The 21,161-nt window shown below is 31.9% G+C and overlaps 1 protein-coding gene across 3 annotated transcripts; it reads left to right on the forward strand.

Moving 5' to 3' along the window:
* Positions 1-5,488: 5,488 nt before the first annotated feature.
* Positions 5,489-20,488, forward strand: LOC100810612 (probable serine/threonine-protein kinase SIS8). 3 transcript variants are annotated; one of them, XM_026125160.2, is made up of 18 exons: positions 5,489-5,900; positions 8,036-8,433; positions 9,263-9,466; positions 9,927-10,115; positions 10,392-10,633; positions 11,176-11,283; positions 11,500-11,589; positions 12,740-12,835; positions 13,960-14,058; positions 15,839-15,959; positions 17,866-18,154; positions 18,534-18,657; positions 18,760-18,779; positions 19,048-19,204; positions 19,617-19,905; positions 20,000-20,072; positions 20,172-20,285; positions 20,355-20,488. In XM_026125160.2, exons 2-17 carry the CDS (start codon positions 8,185-8,187, stop codon positions 20,252-20,254), a joined length of 2,433 nt encoding a protein of 810 aa, XP_025980945.1. In that variant the 5' UTR covers positions 5,489-5,900; positions 8,036-8,184; the 3' UTR covers positions 20,255-20,285; positions 20,355-20,488. The 3 variants fall into 3 exon arrangements, with proteins under 3 accessions (XP_025980945.1, XP_040864367.1, XP_006594822.1); XM_041008433.1 differs by having other exon boundaries at positions 20,172-20,488; XM_006594759.4 differs by lacking the exon at positions 11,500-11,589 and having other exon boundaries at positions 20,172-20,488.
* The last annotated feature ends 673 nt before the right edge of the window (positions 20,489-21,161 follow it).

Raw genomic sequence — 21,161 nt, forward strand, 5'->3', positions numbered from 1 at the left:
AAATTAAAAATGGAGGTTGGTTCAAATATATGTTTTTTTTTTTAGAAGGTTCAGATACATACTTTTATATTATATGCAATTTCAAAATATTAAATTGGTCATTTGAAAGATGAGATGATTTTCACGGCCATGTTACATGTAGTAATTAAGAAAGGTAACAAAAAATAGTGGTGTAAAAGAAAAATTAATCTATACTAGAATATGAAAGAATTTTTTCATTTTAGTACTTTTTTTATTTAATTTTCAAAATTAGTCATTACTCGTAAAAAAAAGAAGACAAAATCATATATATTGTTCTCAAATTATAATTATCTTCAAATAATTTTTAATTTGTTATATAATTATTTTTGTCATCATGTTGTTTTAAAAACTAAAATACACATATTTACACTATGAATTATTGAATTATATATATATATATATATATATATATATATATATATATATATATATATATGTCTCTGCAAATATCACTGTCCGAACAATTGCAGACTCTGAACTGTATATTCCTTATATTAAGACTATAGTTATAGGAGAGTTATTTATGAACATCCAATATGTCATTAGATCACCTAGTGAGAGAGGTAAAAAAATATATAAATATTATTGGTTATATGATATAGCATCAAGAGAGTAATAGAGAAAAATGATGAATGCTTATTAGGTTTTAAAAAAATATGATGCCAAGTATCATTGTTCATATATAGTTATAATTACCTAAGCTAAAATAAGAAAAACAAAGGCTGAAATTCTACAAAATTAATTTCATTAGAAAACAATACATGAGTGAATGATTAGAATATAGTACATCATGCATGTGCTAGAGCATAATCAGCATCCGCATACATACAGTTGGATTTCGTTTTCTACGTGTCAGCAAATATATAGAGCACGTACGTTTCCTTACTTGAAATTATACACGTAAATGATACACGTGACAGTTCCAAATGTGAGTAGAAAGTGATCATCATCATACGTTTTAACGATTGAAAAAATTATTTTGAAAGAGGAGCATGAGTGTCATCATCTAATCTATCGAAATAATTATGTTAGTTCGTAATTTATGACTGACCCCAAAAAATAAAAATTAAACATGATAAAAGTTAAATATAAATTATTTTCTTTTCACGTAAACAAAATAACATTTTGTACTATTACGCCAGCTCATAATCTTTTGGATTGATGTGAAAATACTATTGGTATAAAACACATGCCTCATGACCGACACCATTAGACTTTCCTAGCAAAAGAATTCGTTTCTTGTTACATTCAGCCTTCAGCTTGGTAGAAATAGCTGGAATTAGTTAAAAATTGAAGAGTTATATATGATAGTTGGATAGACGGATCCAGAACTTATTAAAAGGGATTAAATTTTTTTTTCTTCACTTTTAATTGTTTAAATGTCTAATTTTTAATAAATAATAATTTTTTTTAAAAAAATATTTACTATTTTTACATATAAAAATGAAATTATTTTTATCTTAAATGATAATAACCTTAATCATTATTATAAAACCAATAAACACATAATTAATTGTACACAATTTTATTCTATTATCACCTAAATCATTATAGTAATAATAACAAACGTAATCAATTTTACATTAATTAACCTTAATCATTATTAAAATAATAACATAAATAATTAATTTAACAATTTTACATTACCTAACTTAAAAATAAAAATATATATCTATTAATGTAAGAAGTGTCAAGGGATCAGAGGGATGGGCAGGCTGCTGTGCTTTCCTTGATACAATTGAATTTGGATTGTTAATAATATCTTTGTGTTTCATTTGTATTGAGTCATTAGATTTGCTTTTGAAATTCGTGCGCAACAACTTTGGAAACCAAACATGCTCTAGATACCAAATCATTTCTCTTTAATTATTTGATGCAGTTTTGTTAGGAAACGTGCATATATAAGGCAAAACAAAAAATACAGTACCCTGATTGAGCTAGAATTCTGGTGTTAAACGTTATTCCCAGAACAAACACTGTATTTGGACCAACGCTGCCTTCCTAGTTTTGATTATGTGCTGCTTCAACTTTACCAGAAAGGAGAAGTATAGTGTGGAGGAGCTTTATTCACATCGAACTTTCCATGTGTAAAATGGCTTTGACAACCACACCCCACAAAAGGATATACTTATTATCTGCGGCAGTTTGTTGGCCAAAGCATGGGCACAAAAACAAACCAATTTCCTTTGGCACCTATGCTTAGGAGTCCAATTATTATTTACTAAAGTGCTGCTATGACCCTTTATATGAATACAAGTCATAAGTCAAAATCTACATATGTTCAAAATTGAAAAGGGAAATCAAAAGTTAATAGTGTGTGTCACTGAATAAAGATGATAGTTCTTTTCCACATAGTTGCTTTGGAATTTATTCCCTTTCAAAAGTTACAACTAAACATCGGTAAAGCTAAAAAGCAAAACTTCCATTGTTTGGAAGCAAAAAAATCAATTAAAAAGAGCATGATAATGGGTTTTGGAAAAGAAAAAATTGACGGGCAAGTCTATCCCAATACAAGATTGGAGCCTCCCTGGCCACTATTTTCTTTAATGATACTCCTAAAAGCAGAAGAATTTTCTGCCCTTTTAGCTTATATAATTCAATTAAAAAATAACATTTTTTCGGTGAATTATTTGTCGAAAAAAATAGAATAACGAGCACCAACATAGAAAAATGTTCAAAAAAGAAAAAAACAAATCGCCATAATTAAATGTGAATTTCATAATTTTAGTTTTGAAAGAGTCAACCTCCCATCGTTGTGGTGTATTGTCATATAACTAACACCTTGATGATGGCTACAAAAGCCTCAACAAATGTGAGCATATATATTCTATAACTAATAGCTAATTTATGCTCTTGTTCTTTCAAAAAAAAAAACCGAAGCTAATTTATGCTCTTGTGATGGAAGCAAGGAAGCAGCAGAAGCATATTCCGCGCAAATTTCTTTATTTTCATAATTAATGGCTATTCGGGTTGCCTTGCAGCAATAATTTCTAGCATATAAGTATATACATAGGCCATTCTTGATCTCCGTCAAGACTAAGCAATTTAGTTAACGTCAAAAATCATTTTTAATTATTTAAATATATAAAAACTCAAGGATACCTATTTTTTTAATTTACTTGCTATTACATGTAAATATATTCGTAAAAAGATATTTTTGTAGCCACGGTCCCATGGAATATTTCCTAACTAGAGATTAGTTATTAGCTCTAGAATTTCAGTTAATAAGAGGTCATAATCCATCCGTCGCTATAATGCTATGGAAGCATTTTGTAGCTAAATTTCATAGCAAAATTGCATAGTTCTTGTAGTTTTATATATTAATTAAAGAAATCTATTATTGTAATTTACTTAATGTCAAGTGAATAATTGGTAATTAATATAATACAGATACATAATTTTCCAAAATTAAATAAATTCTAGAACGATTATACACTATTGTTATAAAATCTTAATGCATAATAAATAGAAAAATATCTTACAATAGGATTGTTTTCAAGAGAAGATACTTGTATTCTCTAAAAAAAATATACTTGTGAAAAAAAATTAAAAAATATATTATTTGTCTTGAAATTTTTTAAGACTCCTAATTCATTTACCATTGCTTACAAATAATAAACTATATAGCTTGGATTATAAACTATCCGTTAAAAATTAAGGTTCGCTAAATCTTATGAATTGCTCAATAATATCATAAAGAATAAAAAATAAGAGCCAAACAAGTGTAATAACCGACGAGAGATGAAAAAGAAGCCAAGAAGAAAATGCGACAAGAGAAAGCATCTTAAGATATTAATTTAGTAATTTACAAAAAAAAAATTATTAAAAAAATTATTGATAGTCTGATACGCTTTTACCATTTTTTAATTGAAAATATTTATTTATTTATTTAACTAATATCTCAAGTCATTGATTAATAGAAAAAAAAGTCAGATATGACAACCAATAACTTGTTCCTATATTAGTTCCCCACGTGTGTGTCAACTTGATCAAGGTATGAATTGGTTGGGGTCCATTGACCTTAGGGTCCACCAAGATTTTACCTACTAGTTGTACCAAAAGACTATATATTCTCATACGTACTCCAAGTCTTTGGTAGCCTTTGTAAATTATTCATCTTTGTAGACAAAAGAAACAGATACAAATCAGAGAAATTATTTAATTTTTAGTGCAAGAATGTTTATAAATTTTTTTAATGTCAATTGAAAATAAACACCTCTTTGAATAGTTTGAAGGAAGTATTTGACTATTTTTTTATATTAGCGTGATGTATGTAAAATAATTAATATCCAATATGCCAATTTAAATTTAAATTCATATAGTTAAAATGGTTATTATTAGTGTATGTTTTCTAATTAATTATTCTTAAAAATATATTATTCAGTTTTTAAGAAGTTGTAAAAAAGTATTTACGGTTTAAAATAAATTTTTGTTTGAATGAACCTATTTTAATAAATGTCAAATATTCTCTTAACATTAAAGAAATGAGAGTAAATGGTCTTTAATGGCCATCCAATCACAAGTAAAATTAATTTGTTGATTTTTATAATAATTATCTTAAAAAATATAATTTTTTATTAATTGGTCATGCAAGTTTTTTACACTAAAATGCATCCAAAATAAATTTTAAAAATAACTATAAATGATCATATTTTGAAATCATTTTTTATACGAGATTGCACTATCTTTCACATGACCATGAATTTGACCAATGAGTCAATTATGTTTGACTTAACTAAAATTATTATGAGTGATAATTTTATTTTTCTAAAAGTGTAATACAATTGTATATTTAGAGTTTGAATTCAAACTTTATTAGTTAAATTGAAATAAATATGAGGTTAAATTAAAGAATATTAATTAAATTAAAATAAATATGTGTCAATTCATCTTTTTGCTCAATAGTATATATTATGATTATATTCAACAAAACATTTTAACTATTTTTTATTTTTTTTTATGGGTCAAAGAGCTTATTTGACTGTTTGGTAAGAAAATGTTTTTTTTAGTAATTTATAATATTTTTAAAAATATTACTTGAAGGAATATTTTTTAAAACATTAGTTTCTAATTTTTTATATTTTCTCTCAATTATATTCTTGATATATTTATTAATTTTTTTATTATCTTTTTTAAAAATAAATCATAATATTATTATTTTTTTATTTTATACTTTTAAATTATTTCAAAGAGTTAGTTTTATATGCGAGACTCACAAAATTTTATTATTTTTAATTATTTTCATCTAATAAATGGAGAGTGTGTTAAAAATATATATTTGTAACATTAATTTGTTTAGTAATTTACTAGTTTGTATATCATCTGATTACCATGTTATACTATCGTTTTTGTTAATAACAAATATCTTACATAAGAGTGTTGTGATTAGTAATAAAAAAATATGATAGCATATTTATTTATTTAAGGGAGGAAGGTGAATGCATGAAAGTGATGATCTTGAATAAGCAATAATGAAAAGGGCAGAGTAGAGAGGCCTATAGGCTATAGGCTAGAGGAGAGCATAATAGTTTTGACGCGTAAGAAGTTGTGGATGTTGGTGAGCCAACCCTTTTGCTAGCTGGCTGTCGGGGAGAGGTTCCCAGATCCCTCTCGCACTGCACGTGACTCACACCCTCTCCCTCTCCCTGCAAACAAAAAGCGCATCATCCCTTCTCTTTTCTTTCTTCTTCCATCATCAATCCAAAACCCCAACCTCAAATCTCTCATTTCCTCCTTCACATCACACTTTTCTTCTCTCTCTCTCTCTTCCTTTCTTTTTTATGCGCAGCCATGATTCCGCCTTATTTTTAGCTGATTCAGATTCAAATGCTATTGGACGCAAACCCAGATTCGGACTCGAATGCTTGGATCTGCTGCCGGTGAATTTGCTACTCCTTCTATCTCCCTGATCATTTTACTTTCCGCTTTTACTCGTATTTATTATTATTATTGCTAGCGATTTCAATTCGGTTGTGTTTTGCTTCTTCTTTCCGATGGCTTAGCATTCTCACTTCAGACATTGTTTCTGTCTCCTCGCATTGGTTCTTCGATGTGCTTTTTCGAAGATGTTAATTTTTTTCAATTCGATTTTTGTGATTTGCTGCGAGTGGAGTTGAGTATGTGTGGGATGTAAGTAGGTCATTTGTTTGATCTGAATGTGGTTTTCATTGTTATTGCGATACTGTTGGTTTTTGAGAATTTGAATTTGGATCGTTGAATTGGCTGAACTCGCGATTTTGCAGTGTTAGGTGGTTGAAATTTGAATTGAACTGTGCAGGCACTCTTTTAAAGAGGTTATGATATGATATGACATGTGCTTTCAAACTATTTAATGCTGCTGTGATTTTTCTTGCGGATTTATGAGAGCAATCTACCGTGTTAGGAAGTTTCTGAGTCGTATTTTTGTCATACAAGTAACTAGTTCTGTCTCTGTGCCGCGTGCTGGATTGTTACTGACTTATTATTACCTTTTTCTGTTTTTTTTTTCTCATGCTGATTTGATTATGAAAATACATAAATAAACTAATACAGTACAAGGAAATGGTTTAAAACAAGACAAAATAATTCGGAGCTTTCCCTTTTTTGTTGTTTAAAACAAAATGTAGAAACCATAAAAAAGGGGCAAGAATTAATGGAAAAAGGTGAAAACAAAGTTGACCATGGAAAAAGAATAGACTTGGCGTTGAGTAGGAATACTCAATTTAGCTGAAAAAATGAGGATGGAGATTGTACGATTTGTGCTAATAATACAGGTCGAAATGAACATACTTGAAAGAAGCAAGGATAGGAGAGATTCTTTGGCATACAAAATAAAGGGCAATTATAAATACTTTTGGGGAATTTAGTTTTGTGCCAAGAGTTTCCCTTTGGATGTGCAATGAATAGTACAACAACGAATTGTAAAGAGTGATAATGGTATTGATGTTGTCTTATTCTTATGACCTGGTGTTTATTCATGAGGTGAAATATTCCTTCTTGCTTCAGTGGGGCTTATCTTACTTATTTACTTGTATCATTTTCGTATACAGACTATTTTGGTCAAATATAAGGTGACCGAGTTATTCTTTGCATTGGCACTCTAGAGGAATATATTATAACTTATAAGTTAGTAAACAACAACAAAAAGCTTTATCCCACTAGGAGAGGATAAATAAAACAGTCAGAATATTTAAAACTAGTTAATATAGAAATTATAAGAATTTCAATGTAGATGCAATAACATTTGGAGTTACAATTGTAATTAATAGATGGGAGTGGAAATTTCTGTCGTCAATACATTATATAGGTGTGATGACAGATTTCACAAGAATGGTTTGGTTATATGAATATTCCACAGTTACATGGTATAACTTTTTCTACACCTCCAATATTGAAGATATGTTCTGCACTTTAATCTAGATATTTGATATTTCTCATATATGTCTTTGTCATTATCTGTTTGTTTGATTTAGGAGGATGCATCATGGTGATTCCTTTGTATTCATTTTTTAATAGTGGGAAAGTGCTGAGTTGAAAATGGTCTACAGAAGGTTTCAATAAGTCAACATTTATTCATGCATTTTTGTTTCCTTCTGAGAGAGCAAATAGGTTACATAATTGCGGGTTTGGTATCTGATGATGCTTATAGTTTTCATATGAATAATGATTTGTTGGAAATGTGATAACTTGCACAAAGAGACTTACTCTTTTATTATGAATGATTTGGACTGAGATAGTCATTGCTTCCTGGTGTCCTGAGCTCACCATAGTGATAATATCAGTTCTGAACTTTACCATCTATGGTTGATTTGGGAATCATCTAAGTGAATGATCCATTAGTGTCATGGGATTCATGCACAGTGGAGCTCGGGCAATGCTAACAAATTTGCTACTTTTGTTTTTGTATAGTAATCTTTTTTGGCTCTTTGTTGTAAGCTTCAGTTTCATGTGTTACGATTTTGAAAATTTTCATTACTTTGAAATCTGGTGTTTTATTTTTTTAATATGTTATATCCTTGGTTTTTGGTTCATGCAGGTTACATGATCTCCAGCTTGAAGCAGTTGGAGTTACTGAAATATATATTTCAATGATTTTTTATTTTAAGAACAACCTTTAGCCTGGATATGTCTCTTATGGGTTAATAATTGTGGCGAAATGGTTTTTCATTCTAAATATATAAGAACATGGAGGAGACACGAGAAGATGCAGGGCCGGCAGAGCAAGGGCCATCTAATGTGTTGTGGTGGCCTTCAGATTTTGTTGAAAAATTTGGATCTGTTTCTTTGGGTTCTCAAGATGAGACCTTAAGTAATAAGGAATCTCCTCGACATGTTGTCGAAGATGTGCTGTCTTCTCTGAAAGCATCACAAACACTCTGGCAGACTGGAATGCTTTCAGAACCAATACCAAATGGTTTTTACTCAGTCATTCCGGTGAGGATTGATTTATACATTACCTTCTTAGTATGTAAGATGTCTATTCGCTCATCCTAGAGTTGCTAGTAATATTTTCTTGTTAAGGTCTCTCTTAAAAGCTTAAGCTATTAGATGGAGTGCAGGTTCAAAAAATGATTTTACATAATATTTATTTTTGACCAAAAATGAAAGAAGGTTTATCTGTGTGATTGTGTGAGAGAGGGTTACACAGAACTGTGGATTTATTTTTCATACTAGTGCTCAAGTTATATACATTGTAGGAATAGTATTAACAATCTTCTGCATTTACTTGTTAAAGATTGTTTCTTGCATTATACAGATGTTGGTGTTGCTCGACACAAGAGGTTTATAATTAGTAGAGCTTAAGTTACAATGTGCATGTTATTGCTGTTTAATTGAACATTTTAAATGTGGTGATTAGTGATTACAGAGACTAAAGGTGTCTCTTTAGCTTCTGCTAAGTAGTTCATTAACGAAATTATAATTTAGTTATGCATAGAGAGGGAAATTCAGTACAATCTGGAATTTGACATTGGCAAAAAATATTTTATGTATTTTATTTGCAGGTGTTATTCTGTAAACTTTCAGATTGTAATCAGATGAAATTTCTTGCTGGGAGCTAATCCTATTTTATTATGTTCTGTTAAATATGGTTTTTCAAGTTCTTATGATTACTTAGCTGCATCAGATAATTTTTACTATGTGTTTCAATAACCTCTGCTCATTCATGATCGTGACATGTATTGATGGTATCCTGGTTCTTGATGTGTAACTAAAATGATTTTCCTAACACTGCATTTTAATTAATTAATTTGATAACATGCAGGAGACAAGACTCAAAGAACTTTTTTATAGTATTCCTACCTTGGACGAACTTCATGCTCTGGGTGGAGAGGGTTTTAAGGCTGATATCATTCTTGTGGATTCAGAGAAAGATAAAAAGCTATCCATGTTAAAGCAATTAATTATGGCATTAGTTAGAGGATTAAACGCAAATCCAGCTGCCATAATTAAGAAGATAGCTGGATTAGTATGTATTTTACCACATCTTATTGTGCTGCCCTTGTTTTATGTATAAAGATATCCTAGCATATTATTGTTGCTTTATTGTCATAATTGGAACCTGGAAGTTAATTTTTTCCTTCTACAAAAATGTATTTTACAATTTTGATGCATATTATTTCGGAACAATTTTCAAAATGCAAATTTCCACAATAGAAATAGTATAAACTTTTCAAGAAACATGTTTATTTTAAACTCATTTGGCTCGTCTGTGTTAATATGTTTTGCTTTCTGATGTTAGTCATGGTCAGCTACAACTTTGTTTTGGAAGAAATCATATTATTTACAAGTCTGTTGGTGGGCTTTATAGGAATTAGATTAATTATGTGTGGGAACTTTCTTTTTATTGACTTCATTTATTATTTAGTTTATTTTCTAAACATAGTTAAAGGTGTTTTATGCTTATTTTGTCCTCTATTTATGAACAGGTTTCTGATTTTTATAAGCGTCCCAATGTGGAAAGTCCTGCAAAAGCTGCACTAGATGAAACCTCTCACATGTTTGAGAATCGAGGAGTCCAGATGCTGGGGCAAATAAAGCATGGTTCTTGCCGTCCTCGAGCTATCTTATTTAAAGTATTAGCTGATACTGTTGGTCTTGAAAGTAGGCTCATGGTGGTAAGCTCTGATTTCTGTTGGTGGGCTCGATTTCTCTCTGCCATACACTGTCTACACTTGACCGCCAGTTCACTAATGTTTGAATATACTTACAAATTTACAATGCATTTAGCATAAGAATTAATGGTTGTGACTCAATGTTGTATACTAGTTTGCCACTCTCTTCTCACCTAGTGGGGGATAACGGCTTGGCTTGTTGTTGTTATTATTCAATTTTTGTTCATCATCATATATAATTTATAAGGATATATCTTGTACTACCATTCTCTTTATCAGGGCTTGCCAAATGATGGAGCTATTGAATGTCAAGATTCATACAAGCATATGTCTGTGATAGTCGTATTAAATTCTCTGGAAATGCTGGTTGATCTTATGCGATTTCCAGGCCAATTGTTACCACGATCAACCAAGTCAGTTTTTATGACTCACATTTCTGCAGGAGAGAGTGATTCAGCAGAAAATGATTCTTGTGATTCACCATTAGAACCAAACAGCCCTTTATTTGGGGTTTCAGAGAGGTTAGATTCTAACAGGTTTAAAAACTGTTGTTATTTTTGCTTTGACTCGATAACATTTTTGTTCCCTTTAAATTTGATTATGGTTACACTAATTTTAATTACAACAATGTTATGTTGTAGTTATTAAATTGCTGCAATAATGTTGCAACTCTTATTTTCCTGATCTAGTATTATGACACGCCATCTCCAAGTCAACAAATTCAATAAGAGCATTGCCATAAGGTTTTATGTCATGCTGGAAAATGGCATGACCACATCAGCATCAGACAGATAACATTGTTGTTGCAATTCAAAATTAGGATAACATTGGGCTCAAAAGTGTCATAAAGCCATTAGCTTTTTTTTATGCATTTGCCAAATAATTGTCAAATTTATCTTGCACTGAACATTTTGGTCAAATACAACATTCCTACATTCTCAATGATAAATGAATTGTGAGACTATAGGTACAAAACCTTTAGACCTCTATCTTTAATCTTTATATCTTTTCTTCCAGTTTCAAGAGATGTTAATTGATGGTATTTTTGTGTCCCCTCTTACAGTGCTGAGAAGGAGGAAAACCTCCAATTCCATAGAAGATTTGAAGCATCTTCGAATGTATCAGGCCTTTCCTTGAGAAACGTGATGTTACGATCAAATAGCAATTTAAGGTAATACTTTCCATTGCTTATCAGCCATGTTTCATGGTGGCTTTCTCTCGTTTTCATTTCAGTTGCAGATGGTCTACTTTTTCTTCACCTCTAGTTTTTATTATATTAGTTTTTTGTGTATAATTTGGGAAGCTTTTTTACTAGAATCTGTAAAAATGTACAGTACTAAGTACAAACTGTTTGTTGTTTGAATTCTTTTTTTGTCAATTATCTTAGTTTGTCACATAGTGAACCCAACATTGCTACTGCATTTGGTCGGCGTAGTCGGAGAAAGGTCATTGCTGAACAGAGGACAGCTAGTTCAAGGTGGGTATGCATAAGTTTGGTTTAGGTTCCAAACACACGATCCATATTATAAATGATCTTGGTTTTTGTTACTTTGCTGATCATGGTGTTTAGAATCTTTTCTCTGTTTGATTTGTTTGATAAAACCTTTCATTTAACTTTGATGGCAATGAGTGTTTTTTCAATACTGGTTTGCTCTTGTTCTCTTGGTCTCTGTCAGTATTTGATGGTTTAGAGTCTTGATGGGCCAGAGCCTAGAGTGTGACACTACAAGGCATAGCTGTAGACATTGTTGGCAAGAACAAGTATGGAATGTTATCTGAAGTTGTTCTGTACCCAATTTTATAGGATAGATTTTATGATTACTGATTAGTCTTGCCAGATATGGAATGCTTGTTTCTCATATTACAAATTTTCACAGAAGTAATGGTCATGGTCTGTGAGATAGTGAAATTCACTATTACTCTATCATAGTTTTCATTTTTACACTACACGGTGATTCTTGGAAGCAGCATAGGTGAATTTACTTGATATACTTAATTATTGATTGCACAGCACTCTTTGTCTGGTTTCAGACTGAGAAATTCAGTAGTAGTGTATCATAGTAGATAGGAAGAAGATCAAGAACAAGCATCATATTGGGAGAAAGTGACGATAACTGCACATGGTTATTTGTGATAAAGACATTTTATTGACATTAGTATGGACAGTTTAGAGGTAGAATTACTTATTATTGAGAAATTTCATGGCTTCAGAAGGTTGATGTTTGGTCTCTATAGTCTTCATAGTGTATTTGGACTTATAAAAGTTATGCATTTATGACTAAAGACATTGATGTTTTGGGTGTGGCACAAGATGACAGCCCTAGTTCGATGCATGCACTAGCACTGCATGGCCATGATTGGAGCAAAAATACTTGTCAGAATTGCGGTGATGAAACTGAGAATGAATTTCACTTTTCCTGATAGAATAGAATAATGCTAACTTTAGTGGAGATTTTCCATTAATATTTTTGGTTAGTACTTAGGACATTCCAAGTTTGTCTTTCGAATTGCTCTATGTATGTTATCATTTTGCATTTAGTGGCAAAGGTATCTTAATCTAAACAGTCTCCTAATTCTAAATACTTCTCAGCCTTCTTTTTGTGTTGGAAATATTTCTGGTTTTGCAGTCCAGAACATCCATCATTTCGAGCACGTGGAAGGTCCATGCTTAGTGGTGATAGGACAACGTTTAGAGATTTTACCGATGATCAGGCTACATCAAGGTTTGAATCTTTATTATCCCTTAAATGTAAAGTCATAGGGCATTACATGTTTTTGTAAGTAGCCCATTACTCTTCTCAGCAACAAGTTACCAGTTTTCTCTGCGCACTTTAGAATCAGCGATCCTACTAGTATCACCAATTCGTTTGCTTCCTTTCAATTCTTCACTATAAGAATGTAATCAAGCTTGTGAGCCATGTAGCAAAGGCAATATTGGCAGAGACAGTGGAGCCATTATACTCACTCTAGTGTTGTGCTACCGCTGTCACGCTTGTTTCTTCTGATCTATAAAGGCCTCACACTAGCCCATGTTTGAAAACAAATGCATATGATGAAAGCAAAACATGCAGCCTATAGCCTTATTCACTCTATCTTCTGAAATTGAAGCAATTGGAATTTTGGAATGAAACAAAATTAGGGATTTCATATATATGAGGAGGGATCAAGTTACTCTCCATCCTCACCATTCATTTTTTTTTTTTGAAATCTAATGGTTAAGATAAGTGACTAATTACAACCATTAGATTACAAGAAAATGAATGGTGAGATGAGGAGTAACTCTCTTAGAGTTACTCTTGGAGTAACTTGATCCCTCCTCTCTCTCTTTATATATATATATATATATATATATATATATATATATATATAATCTAATGATGTGCTTCTTGAGGGGCAATCAAACACTCAACATAACTTTTTGTAGTATTGTAATGTTATAACAATGTTGTGTATAACTCTCATCAAGTATGTGCTTTTATCTTAATATCTTCACATTCAGTCTTATGTCTGTTCAAGCCTGAGGTGTTATCATCGTATCTGACAAAACTTAAAACCAAATAAAGAAGTAGAAAAAATTATAGTTGACTAGGGACTGTAGAAATGATTTGCTTTTCTGCTCATAATTTGTTTTTGTGGGTTGTTGCTGCTTTTGAAGTTCTGTTTTCTTACATACCCTTCATGCAAAAGCATGTCTTTCCTCCTACTTGTAGGTTTGTTGAGTTGAATGGGATTAAGTGGAATGAGATTGTGTCGGCTGGCATTTACTTATTTTGCTCTTGTCCCTTGTTCTTTATTTTCTCATGATTTCTTAAATACATGATTTATAAGGAGTTTGTCCATTTCGCAGATCCAGCTATAGGTCAGATGGCACATCCTCGTCAGAAGCTCGTCGGATACGAAGAAGAAGCATCAGCATTACACCAGAGATTGGAGATGATATCGTAAGGTTGATTGTTGTTCTAAGATGCTTCTGGATTTATACTTGCTTCATTGTGAAGTGTGCTTTCTTTGGTATATTGTGTTGTCTGCTTTGAAATGTTTGAGTGAATCACTGAGTTTCCATTTTCTGGCATTTTTTCTTCCATGTGATACATTCCTTTTCGACATATGCATTCTCACATGCATTTGTGCGTGGATATGTTAAAGATGATAGCTTCCCTGGATCATTCTGTTCATTGAACATAATTTTTTTTTGGTAGACATCTAGGTAATCAACTCTTTATTTTAAAACCTTTGGTTTTCCTTTTTTGTTATTTTCTGCATTTGGTTTTTCAAGTTTAGAGAGTTTGATTTTTGCTTCTCTTTTAGTTATTTGACTTCTCTGTTAGGTTAACTGACCATTAGTAGAAAATGGTGTTAGCACAGCAACCAAACTCATCAAGTAAGGGTCTTCTATTTATTTATTTTAAAATCTTGTAAACAATTACAGATGCCCAGGTCAGAACTGGTAATTTGTATTAATAGAGGTTCATAAAACTTGGTCCAGTTGGGGTAGACGTAACATCTTTTGGCATTTGAAGCTGGATGTGATTTATTTGTGGAGCAAAGATAACATCATTGCCAATTTTGAAGTTGGATGTTATTCATTTCATTTGTGGTTTTTTTAGGTTGTCTTTCTGTATCTTTACTTTCATATTCATATTATTCAATCCAGAGGTAAATGAAGCCCACTGTGATCTAAGTATTTTAACTTACCCTGTTAGAGGTTGAGCCTTGTGGCGGTGGGTTCTTACAACTGAAACAGTATCGTATCTCTGCTTTGGGGGAGGGTTGCTTGGTAAATATGACCCGTAGACCTTTAAATGGTGGGAGCCTTTTGCACTGGGCTGCCCTTTTTTTGGTAGTGTTTGGCCTGGCTTGTATTGTATGGGCTTCTCTTTATTTTTCTTTAAAAGGAGAAGCTGGGTCAAAAGCAATTTTAGAAAAACTCTTAATAGAGCTTCTAATGAAGCTAATTGGCGGAGCTTCTTCTTTTAACGAGATGAGAACCCTAAAAAAGCTGGACCAAACACTACCTACTCTGTTGGGATATGCTCTTTTTGCTGTAGTATGGTGCATTTGACTTGAATGTAATGCAATAATTTTAGTTTCAGATGTTTAGTTCCTCTTTTATGGACGAAACTTTGTTCTAGTACATTGGAGGTGCAAGGACACAAATAGGTCACAGGGGAGGGAGATAGTGGAGGTTGAACCTCTGACATTGTCATTGCATCCAAGTGAAGTGAGCCAGTGCTAATTGAGCTAAATGCTTATTAGCAAGGGTTTCCTTTACCTGATATGAAAGGGATGCCGGATGAGCATCTTTATTTATTTTTCTTAATTCTTTCCCTTTTTTCCTCCTTTGTTTTAAGAGGATTCCTTACTCCTTGTGCCATGTATATTTCTACATTTTTAATAGATATTTTGTGTAAAATAAAAATGCATTGGGTCTGAATTGCTTGATCAGTTAATCTTTGCTTTTCTTCTAACTTCAAAACGAATTAATTTGTTATATTGTTATGACCGGAGACTTGACTGCTTTGTCTGGTTTATGCTTTAAGCTAAATAAGTAATGCAACTAATGCGTGATTGTGATATGTACCTGTGTCTGAGTACATTAATGATCCTTCTATTCCAATTTCCAAACTTCATAGTTATTTGTTATTTTATTTGTTTAATGTTCTGTATGTGTGCTGATATGCTAGATGTTTGAAATACTGTGATAACCCAAGATCTCTTCACTGTAGGGCTGTACGGGCAATGAATGAAACTCTGAAGCAAAACCGTCTCTTGAGAGAACGAGGGGATGATAACTCATTCCCCAATTCTCCAAACAATAGTAGTAGTGATGCAAATCTTCAGAAAAATGTATGTCTGCATTATTTTTAACAGTGGAATTTGCTATTATTTAAACCTTCTATTCTGTCTTTGCCTGTGCGTCTTTCAGCATCTCATCAAACAACTCTTTATATCTTGCTTCTAAACCTAAGTTTTCTCAATTTTTTTGACAGTCATGATGAACATGGCTATCATTTTGTTGACTGATTTCCATATCTCTTCTTATCTGTTTCTCAAAAATATTGTGTTTGGCAAATTACTTCAGAATTGTCTTGGCTGGAAAAATCTCATCTTAAGAAATTATCTTCTCTGTGCTAATATTTCTTGATTTGGTTCTTCCGTATCTTCTAATATTTGGGTGTCAATATTGATTTCTCATAATTTTTCTGTTTCTGCTTCATCACCAAAAAGATTTTACTGGCAAGGACATTTGTTATTGGGGTGATTACTGTTGGAAAAAAATTGAAATGTTAGGGAAGATTATCTGAAGTATCCCAAACAGGAGCAGTGTTGAAGTAAAACAGATTAACTATGTGTAAGACATGAAATTTACCAGACATTGATGCTAGAATAAAATCAACAAGGTCTTGATGTTGGAAGAATAGGGTCAAAGATGATCTTTAGGATAAGGTTTAAAGGGTCAAAACAGTGCCTGTATGGGTGGTTTGAACAGTACCTGCCAGATATATTTGGGTCTGAACCCTGACGGGTTTTAGTACAAATTGAATGTAGTGTTTTGATCTGGTGATTATTGATGTCTACCAAAAGACCAGGATCGGGAATAAATAGAATAGAAAAAATAAGTACAAGTAGGAATTTAGATCCTAAACATCACTCCTAGGGGGCGTTTGTTTCACAGATTCTTCTCACATTCTTAGGAATGTTATTCCCAGGAATATAACATGGGAATATCATTCCCGTGTATTTAAAAAAAAAATGTTTGGTTACATTTTAACATTCCTGGGAATAGTTTTTAAAATTTAAAATATAAAATAATTTAAATAAAAAAGAAAGTTACATACATGTTTATTAGACAATAAATTTTCACATTCCTATGGGAATGTCATTTTCCTTCCCCCTCCTCATGGGAATATAAATGTAAGAAAGCATGGTAAAAAAGAAAATTATAGCATTCCTAGGAATCAATAATACCCGGGAATACTTTTTTAAACACTTGTAAAAAACATGAGAATTTATATTCCCATCTTCATATTTCCAGGAATTCATTAAGATTCTATGAAACAAATGCCCCCCCTAAGGTTTGATTATATCACAATCATGAAAGCAAGTTATGCTTTCATAGTTCTTAAAGTATATTCTATCAAAAAAAGATTCATTACAACCATTTAAATAGACCTGTAATTTATCCCACAAGATTTATAATAGAGTCCTATTTCTATAAGTATTGAAACTCTACTATCACGAAATCTGTGAAGGGAAGAGATTAAAACAAAACTCAATACACCTCTAAATAACAAAACAAAACCCATATACAACAGTAGACCAGGAAATAAAGCCACCACAAAACTGCTGCTATGACTGAAAATGTAAAATGGAACACTTGTTAATTCTTAAAACTGTGGATAATTCATAATTGTGATCTAAGCCAGAATATGGAGTCAATTTGATTTTAAACTTAAGCTTTCTTTGAGCTAGGGTGTCCTGCATCAGGGTTGCACACGGCTTCCAACCTCAATATGTTAAAAATGTATGGTTTATTGAAGTTAGTGTCTTGTGAATTATGTATATTTTTTTGTTGATGGTTATAGTATTAACAATTAACATGTGTGGCTTGGCCCAAAAAATAATTGGATTAGCTTTTGTTTCAAACATGAAGTGTCTTTTTACCCATTTTTTAGAAGAGGGTGAGGGGTTTGCTTATTCAGTTCAATTTATATTTCATGCTCTACATGTGATTCTCATTCTGCTATGACAGGTGTCAAATTTCCATCTTGATGGCCATGATGAAAGATCTGCCCTATATTCTTTTCAGCGTGACCAAGGAACTTCACAAAAGGCAATGTCATTACCATCTTCACCACATGATTATAGAGGCCAGGCTTCTGAGAGAAGTGGGCCATCAAGATACGGAGTGAATGATGAAATGGAGTCAACATGGAATAAAGTACTGGAATCTCCAATGTTCAATAATAAACCTCTGTTACCATATGAAAAATGGAACATTGACTTCTCAGAATTGACTGTTGGAACTCGCGTAGGGATAGGTATGTATTACCTCTTGCAGTTAAAATCATATGATTTATGATCGGCACATATAATGATTTCAAATCATTCATACGGGAAAGTAGGTTAAGAGTCTTGATTGAATTGCAAAGATGTTGATTTTAAGTTTCAGTAGGTACAAGAGGGGAAATATCTTGATTTGATTTGCTTTATTAGAAAGGAGTTTAAGTATTTAGTTGGAGTGTATTTATGTAATGCAATTTTAAGTGGAAGTGCTAATCAACTTTAGAAAAATAAAATTTCCTTTTGGCAAGTTTAAGCCTTTAAGGTTTATGGTCAATTACTGTTTCAAGGGACTTATTGACGGATGACCTTGTAAAGTAATAGTTGCTTGACCATTGATGTATTGTTCTTTGTTAGGTTTCTTTGGAGAAGTTTTCCGTGGCATATGGAATGGCACAGATGTTGCAATCAAGGTTTTTCTAGAGCAAGATTTAACTGCTGAAAATATGGAAGACTTTTGCAACGAGATATCTATTCTGAGGTATGTTGCCATTCATATGTTGTCTTTCAGCAATTCTGTGTTCTATATTAACATTTTCTGACTCGTGCTTTCCTTTCTGAATTGGTATTTGTTTTCCTCCAGCCGGCTCCGACATCCTAATGGTATTCTCCAACATCTGTACTATACTCTTCTGTAGCTGTGACTTTCACATTGTTCTTGAACATTTTGTATTTCATATATGGTAATCAATGGAAGTGAATCTGAATTGTTCTCTTTTGTTGTTTCAACTGATATAATTATTTTAATAAAATATTCCTTACTCAAAATGTTTGAGAATAATATTATGCACACTTTGGTTATAAGGTATCTCATGTAGCTTTTTTCCTATGAATTCAGCTGTTATTTATCCAGTGATGAAATTGTATGCAGTTATCTTGTTTCTTGGTGCATGCACAAAGCCTCCACGCTTGTCAATGGTTACAGAATATATGGAGTTGGGATCATTGTATTACTTGATGCATTTGAGCGGTCAAAAGAAAAAGCTTAATTGGCGGAGAAGACTACGGATGCTGCGTGACATATGCAAGTAAGTGTTATGGTTATTCATACTTAGAATCTTATTTCATTGGCATTTATGCTGAACAGGTGTTACATATTAATTACGATGGGTGTCCTCTTCCAATAAATCATAAAATTTTCCCTGCCCATTTACTTTAAATAGCTGTCATCTTTTTTGTTAATAGTGTTACATTATTTATTTTTTGTGGATTTGGTCACAATATTTAATTTGGGAATGATTATTTTATCTTATTATATTAATATAATACATTTTAAAAAATACATTTATTGTTACCCATTTGATAATGATTTAACAAATGAATTATGAACACCAAGTAACTTGGTTGAATATCCAGTTCAGTTTTAAGTTTTATGAACGTTGGTATTACCCATTTCAAATGTCATCTCAATTTTGACGAGAACAACTTGCTTGTGTGTAGGGGTTTGATGTGCATACACCGAATGAAGGTTGTTCACCGTGATCTGAAAAGTGCAAATTGTCTAGTGAATAAGCATTGGACCGTCAAAATATGTGATTTTGGGCTTTCAAGAATAATGACAGAATCTCCAATGAGAGATTCTTCCTCAGCTGGAACTCCAGAATGGATGGCTCCTGAGCTTATTCGAAATGAACCATTCACAGAAAAATGTGATATCTTTAGCCTTGGGGTGATAATGTGGGAACTCTGCACCTTGAACAGACCATGGGAAGGAGTACCACCTGAGAGGGTATATTCAACATATTAACTGTTCATGTTGCATGATGATTTCTGTTTCTATCGTGTGCTTTATTGAAAATTTTTCATTTTTCTCTGCTGATCAGGTGGTTTATTCCGTTGCGCATGAGGGTTCCAGATTGGAGATACCAGAAGGCCCTCTAGGCAGGCTGATTTCAGGTCCCTGCAACTTTCCTTTGTTACATGTTGATGACAGAACTCAACTATCTGCTTTAACTAATTTTACTTCACTTTGGTTTTGTTTTGTTTTGTTTGCAGAGTGTTGGGCAGAATGTCATCAACGGCCAAGCTGTGAGGAGATTCTTTCTCGTTTGGTGGACATCGAGTACTCCTTGTGCTGAAGCAATATCTTTTGTACATAGAAAACTTTGGGTAGAGTTGTTACATTGTATTATCGGCTGATGTTGTGGACTATTTGTGAATTTTGTTCTTTTTTCGCAGAAAATGCGAAATATGAATCAATTTCGTATCCCTGTGCTGCAACTCGTCTCTTTCGGGGGGCAAGGAGAAAGATGAGACCAATCCGTCTCTCAACATATTTTTCTGTGCAATGAGAAGAACAGTGTCCAAGTGTAGAATCGTTTTGACCAAATTGGTTATAAATCTTGCATTTTTACGTATAAAAAAGTAGGCAAGGAAGAACTAAACTAAAGAAGTGGAATGATGTTAGAGCTTCTTTAATGGGGTTTTTGAACTCAAGAATCTTTGTTTATCATATCTATCACTATTCTTGCTTAAAAGTTCTCCATGCTGGAGGTTGGAATCCAAGAGAAGAACTTTTGAGAATTTTTTTTTTCAAAAAAATATTATTTTTTAATGTCATTTGAGAGAAAAGAGATTTTTTGTTATTTAGATTCTATTACTAGAATAATAAATGACAAAAGTTCTTACACCTTATTTGATATCATTGGACTCACAAAAGTGGTCCAAGAACTCACTAAAAATATTTAGTAGCAAGTTCTACACAATAAACAATCTCTTTCTCATCTCCCTAGGTGTGTTTTTGAGTTAATCTAATTCAGATTTTGGGTTAAATTAATTTTGAACTATCAAATTTAATTGGATTGGTTTGATTTAAATTTTGACTAAACCAAATATGTTATTATAGTTTGAGACATTGAATTAAGATAAAAATAAATGAATTATGTTCTTCAAATTTTTATCTCTTAATTATTATCAATTTTTTAATCTTATAGTAGTACAATATAATATTTCTTATTTTTAATTATTTAATATTTTCTATATATA

The sequence above is a fragment of the Glycine max genome, chromosome 13 (genome assembly GCF_000004515.6).
Source record: "Glycine max cultivar Williams 82 chromosome 13, Glycine_max_v4.0, whole genome shotgun sequence".
In the NCBI taxonomy this organism is placed as follows: domain Eukaryota; kingdom Viridiplantae; phylum Streptophyta; class Magnoliopsida; order Fabales; family Fabaceae; genus Glycine; species Glycine max.

What these genes read in the sequence shown, in the direction of transcription:
- LOC100810612 (XM_041008433.1), top strand. Translation starts at nt 8,185, where the DNA reads ATGGAGGAGACACGAGAAGATGCAGGGCCGGCAGAGCAAGGGCCATCT. An exon ending in TGGAACTCGCGTAGGGATAG is followed by an intron (nt 18,155 to 18,533) that starts GTATGTATTACC and finishes GTTCTTTGTTAG; the next exon opens with GTTTCTTTGGAGAAGTTTTC. An exon ending in CCGGCTCCGACATCCTAATG is followed by an intron (nt 18,780 to 19,047) that starts GTATTCTCCAAC and finishes AATTGTATGCAG; the next exon opens with TTATCTTGTTTCTTGGTGCA.